General features: G+C 53.0%; 1 protein-coding gene across 1 annotated transcript in view; it reads left to right on the top strand.

Moving 5' to 3' along the window:
• The first annotated feature begins 2,932 nt into the window (after positions 1-2,932).
• The window catches only part of MYO1F (myosin IF), a 56,996-nt gene continuing 53,928 nt past the window's right edge, over positions 2,933-6,000 (top strand). The window contains exon 1 of the mRNA XM_055371536.2: positions 2,933-3,084. Coding sequence (XP_055227511.1) covers positions 3,082-3,084 — 3 coding nt within the window. The 5' untranslated portion in view covers positions 2,933-3,081. The remainder of the gene's footprint in view (positions 3,085-6,000) is intronic.

Below are 6,000 nucleotides of genomic sequence, written 5' to 3'. Positions count from 1 at the left end.
TTGCGGTGTGTGTGTGTGTCAGTGCATCCAGTAGCCCCCACCCAGGTCTGGAAAGGACCACCCATTCTCCCAGGTCTACCCAGCAGCCAAAAGGGGACTTCTTCTTTTTTTTTTTTTTCCTGAGACGGTCCCTGTCGCCCAGCTATGCCTATCATAGCTCACTGCAGCCTTGATCTCCTGGACTCAAGTGATCCTCCCACTTCCACCTCCTGAGCAGCTGGGACTACAGGCGTGCACGACCACACCCAGCTGATTTATTTATTTATTTTTATTTTTTTTTTTTTTTTTTTTTGAGACGGAGTCTTGCACTGTTGCCCAGGCTGGAGTGCAGTGGCACGATCTCGGCTCACTGCAAGCTCCGCCTCCTGGGTTCATGCCATTCTCGCCTCAGCCTCCCGAGTAGCTGGCACTACAGGCGCCCGCCAACATGCCCGGCTAATTTTTTGTACTTTTTTAGTAGAGACAGGGTTTCACCGTGTTAGCCAGGATGGTCTCGATCTCCTGACCTCGTGATCTGCCCGCCTCGGCCTCCCAAAGTGCTGGGATTACAGGCGTGAGCCACCGTGCCAGGCCAATTTTTTAATTTTTTGTAGAGACGAGGTCTCGCTATGTTGCCCAGGCTGGTCTGGAACTCCTGGGCTCAAGCAATCCTCCCACCTCAACCTCCCAAAGTGCTGGGATTACAGGCATGGGCCACCGTGCCCAGCCAGAAGGGGACTTTTAACATTGCAGACAGGAACCCAGGGATTTTAGGAGAAAAGTACAACAGCTTCTCTTGGAAGTGTTTTGTTTTTGTTTTTGTTTTTGTTTTTTGAGACAGGGTCTCACTCTGTAGCCCAGGCTGGAGTTCAGTGGCACGATCTCAGCTCACTGCAGCCTTGAACTCCTGGGCTTAAACGATTCTCCTGCCTCACCCTGCCAAGTAACTGAGATTATAGGTGCAACAGCACACCTAGCTGATTTTTTAATTTTTTGCAGAGACGAGGTCTTGCTATGTTGCCCAGGCTGGTCTGGAACTCCTGGGCTCAAGCGATCCTCCCACCTCAGCCTCCCAAAGTTCTGGGATTACAGGCATCAGCCACCATGCCTGGCCCTCACAGAGGCTCTTAAAGCCACACGGTCTAGCACCTGCCACCCTGGCCATCACACTCCCCGTCACTCCGCATGCTCCAGCCACACCAGCCTCCCTGAACTTCCTCAATTGCCCTATGGTTTTCCCATCTCTGGGCCTTTGCTTGAGCGTTTAGCATGGCCAGGTGCACGCTCCTGCCCCTCTTTACCTTTTTTAACTCCAGCTTACTCGCCGGTGTCAGCACGAACGTTGCCTCTTCCTAGAAGCCTCCCCTGATGGCCCCCAACAAAGTGGGGTCCTCCTACCCATTCATATTCACTCTTGAGTGCCTGGAGACATTGCTGAGAATTGCATGCCCCAAGCCCGTCAATTCTGCAAACTCGCTCAGGAGATTCCAGCAGAGACGGGCTCCTTCCCAGCTGTGGCCACTAGGGGCGCTGCATATTAACATCTTCAAGGGGGATGCGGGTTTATCGCCCTGGACCAAAGATAGATCTGAACATGGGTCCCCCAGGGTCTCCCAGGGTCGGGTCCTGCCTCGGCCACCTCCTTGCTGGGTGGTGTGGAGAAGTAACAACCTCTTAGAACTGCCATTTCCTCACATGTCAAGAGGAGCCTCAGGTGGTTGGCTGGTGTCCCAAAGACCAGCTCATAGGCTGACACGTACCTGGGCCAGGCTCTGCTGGGGGGGACCCACGTTCCCATTTTACAATGAGAAAAGGGAGTAACTAAGTCATCCAGGAAGTAGCCAAACTGGAGGCTGTTAAATCTAGATGTGACATCCAAAGTCAGGGACCTTTCAGATGCACCTGCTTCCCAGTACCCTCCACTTCTGCACACAAACACGTGTGACTTCTGAGGATCATCTAAAGAGGGAAGTTGGGCCGGGTGCGGTGGCTTATGCCTGTAATCCCAGCACTTTGGGAGGCCGAGTTGGGAGGATCACCTGAGGTCAGGAGTTCAAGGCCGGCCTGGCCAACATGGCGAAACTCCGTCTCTACTAAAAATACAAAAATTAGCCACATGTGGTGGTGGGCACCTGTAATCCCAGCTACTCAGGAGGCTGAGGCAGGAGAATCGCTTGAACCCAGGAGGCGGAAATTAAAGTGAGCTGAGATTGCACCACTGCATTCTAGCCTGGGTGACAGAGCTAGACTCCGTCTCAAAATAATAACAATAATAATAATGAAGGAGGTTGCCCAGGGATGCCCAGAGCAGACACAGCTGAAGAAGGCACCCTTCCCTGTTTTTGTTTTTTTGGTTTTTTGGTTTTTTCTGGTTTGTTTTTAGAGACAGGGTCTCACTCTTTCGCCCAGGCTGGAGTGCAGTGGCGCAATCACGGCTCACTGAGGCCTCCACCTCCCAGGTTCAAGCGATCCTCCCACCTCAGCCTCCTGAGTAGCTGGGACTGCAGGCTCATGCCACCATGCCCAGCTAATTTTCTTTTCTTTTCATTTTTTGTAGAGATGGGGTCATGCTATATAGCCCAGGCTGGTCTCGAACTCCTGGACTCAAGCGATCCTCCAACCTTGGCCCCCCAAAGTACTGGGATTACAGGCGTGAGCCACCTCCCCTGGGCCCCTTCCTTGGTTTTAAAAAGAGACCCGGGAAGCCCAAATGCTTCCTGAATTGCCCTGAAAAGAGGTGGTTCGTCCTGCAGCCAGCTGACCCAAATGTTCCTGCAGCAGCCCTGTCCCCAAGGAGTTGGGGAAGAGGCCTCTGAGGTCCAGTAGTGGCTGCCATCAAGTTCTGACCCCTCCCTTCAGGCTCAGAGCCCCAAACAGCCAGCTCCCCGCCCCCCTCCACACCCAGCTTCCCTCCCCCATGGCCTCGGCCCCTCCCGCCAAAGGAAGTGAGAAGGGGCTGTTGTAAGAGGAACTAAAGCCGGGAGTCCGGTGAACGGGCAGAAGCAGGGCCATGCCCAAGCCACCCCCAAGATCCCCCTGAACCTGCACCTCCATCACGACCCATTCAGGTGCCTCCAGGAGCCCAGACACCAGCCCCCCACAATGGTAAGTCCTTCAAGGGTGGGATCTGGAAGTGCAAAGATGAGGGACACCAGCCAGGTGGAGGTGTCCTGAAAATGACCATCAGAAATTGGGGTGAGGGGAGGGGCATGGTGGACTTCTGTGGGGGTGGGGTGTCTCTCAGTGCAGCTCAGGTGCCTCCAGCATCCTTTACCAGGGAGAAAGCTCCCATCTGTAGGTGGTGGGGATGCCAGGGTGGTATCCCTGGATCCAAGGATAGGGCAGGACCTGGAAGACAGAAGGTGGCCCAGGGAGAATCACAGAGTCTGCAGGGACAAGGACATAGCCTCCTTTGCTTGCAAATTAAGGGAGCCCTTTCCCAGTCCAGCCCAGTCCCTCGTCTCCCTGTGTAGCCTTGGGCTAGTCACTTCCCCTCTCTTGGCCCCGGTTCCCACAGATGTCATATTTGGAAATCCGTCTAGATGCGGAAGTTGCTCTTCAGGGGTCTTTCAGTTGCAACATTCTCAAGGTCTGTGGGTTCTGCCACAGAGTCCTCAGCTGAGATGGGAAGCTATGTCTAACAAGCGATGGGGTGGATTGACGCCCTCCCTGTGCCGGTGATGGGCGGTGTGGCTGCAGCAGAGGCAGGAGAGGCTGAATACGTCCATGCCACCCTTTGGTGGCCATCCCTTATCCCAAGAGGAGGATGGCAGCCAGAGGTGTTCCTGCCTGTCGAGTTTGAGGTCTGTCGATGATAGCAATGGGGAGACTGTCGTGATCATGGCGCTATTCCTAGCAGCATCGTACCACCATAAGACGCAAAGTAAGAGGTGGCCAGGGCTGACTATAAACCCCACCCCACAGCTCTCTGCTGTGTAGACCACTTCAGCTTTCATTTCTCGTCATTCAGTCAGTGAGGATGAGAGCATGTGGCTGTGACAGCCGCCACTGCAGGATTCTTGGCAGGTACAGCTTACTAGGGTGGAGTCAGGGACATAGGGCAAGAGGCAGAGGTGGTGTTAGTCTGAGAGACAACACCTTCTTTCAGGAAGCCAGTGAGGGCCAGGGACAGTGGCTCACGCCTGTAATCCCAGCATTTTAGGAGGCTGAGGCGGGTAGATCACTTGAGGTCAGGTGTTCGAGACCAGCCTGGCCAACGTGGTGAAACCTCGTCTCTACTAAGAAATACAAAAAATTAACCGGGCGTGGTGGCACACACCTGTAATCCCAGCTACTTATCAGGCTGAGGCAAGAGAATAACTTGAACCCAGGAGGCGGAGGGTGCAGTGAGCTGAGATCCTGCTGCTGCACTCCAGCCTGGGTGACAGAGCACACTCCGTCTCAAAAAAGGAAAGCTGATGAGAAATTGGGCATCCCGGAATTCACACCCAAACCATCAGCTGGAGCTCTGAGACTGTTGGGGTGGGAATTCTTCCAAGATGAGAAGCAAGCCAGGGAGGCTCAGGTCCTGGGATGGGCAGGGCTTTGATCAAAAGAACACAGGAAGTGATTTGCTACTTGAAAGAAAGGCAACCCCTCCCCAAGGAAGCCCTCTGAAAATGCTTAGTCAACAGTCGGCTTGGCAGACAAGGTCTGGGAGGGGCCACCCGTATCGCAGAGGATGATAGAAGAGAAAAAAATGACACCCACCTCTGTCTGGGGATGCTGAAATCTTCCTGGAGGAGTGGTGAATGCCAGGAAGATGGCTGAAGGATTCAATGAAACAATATTTCTGAAGTCCTTTACAACAGGGGTCCCCAACCCCCGGGGCCACGGACTGCTATCGGGCCATGGTCTGTTAGGAACCATGAGCCCTATCGGGTCACAGAGCAGGAGATGAGTGGCAGGCAAGCGAGCCTGAGCTCCACCTCCTCTCAGATTCTCGGGGGCGCCATTAGATTCTCATAGGATCGCAAACCCTGTTGTGAACTGCGCACACGAGGGATCCAGGTTGCATGCTGCTTATGACAATCAAATGCCCGGCCGGGCGCGGCGGCTCACACCTGTAATCCTAGCACTTTGGGAGGCCGAGGCGGGCGGATCACGAAGTCAAGAAATAGAAACCATCCTGGCCAACGTGGTGAGACCCCTCTCTACTAAAAATACAAAAATGAGCTGGGTGTGGTGGCACGTGCCTGTACTCCTAGCTACTCGGGAGGCTGAGGCAGGAGAATCGCTTGAACCCGGGAGGTGGAGGTTGCAGTGAGCCAAGATCACACCATTGCACTCCAGCATCGGCGACAGAGCCAGACTCCGTCTCAAAAAAAAAGAAAAGAAAAAGAAAATCTAATGCCGTTGGCAGGGTGCAGTGGCTCATGCCTGTAATCTCAACACTTTTGGAGGCCGAGGTGGGCGGATCACCTGAGGTCAAGAGTTCAAGACCAGCCTGGCCAACATGGCAAAACCCTGTCTCTACTAAAAATACAAAAATTAGCCAGTCGTGGTGGTGCGCGCCTGTAACCCCAGCTACCCAGGAGCCTGAGATAGGAGAATCACTTGAACCCAGGAGGCAGAGGTTGCAATGAGACGAGATCATGCCACTGCACTCCAGCCTGGGCCACAGAGAGAGGCTCCATCTCAAAAAAAAAAAAAAAGAAAGAGAGAGAGAAAGAAAGAAAGAAAGAGAAAGAAAGAGAAAGAGAAAGGAAGATAGAAAGAAAGAAAGAAAGAGAGAAAGAAAGAAAGAAAGAAAGAAAGAAAGAAAGAAAGAAAGAAAGAAAGAAAGAAAAAGAAGAAATAAAGAAAGGAAAAGAAAGAAAAGAAAATCTAATGCCCTGCTCCATGGTCCATGGAAAAATTGTTTTCCATTAAACCGGTCTCTGGTGCCAAAAATGTTGGGGACCATTGCTTTACAGAGCACATAACATGCACTTGATCCATGGTAGCTGCCATTAGCTGGGATGTCCATTCATTTCTGGATTCAGCAATGAGGATGGACGTAGGTGACGATCGTGGTAATTG

This window comes from Gorilla gorilla, chromosome 20 (assembly GCF_029281585.2).
Source record: "Gorilla gorilla gorilla isolate KB3781 chromosome 20, NHGRI_mGorGor1-v2.1_pri, whole genome shotgun sequence".
NCBI classification, from domain to species: Eukaryota; Metazoa; Chordata; class Mammalia; order Primates; family Hominidae; genus Gorilla; species Gorilla gorilla.
The sequence above is the reverse complement of the archived record's forward strand: the minus strand, read 5'-3'. Positions and strand labels throughout refer to the sequence as shown.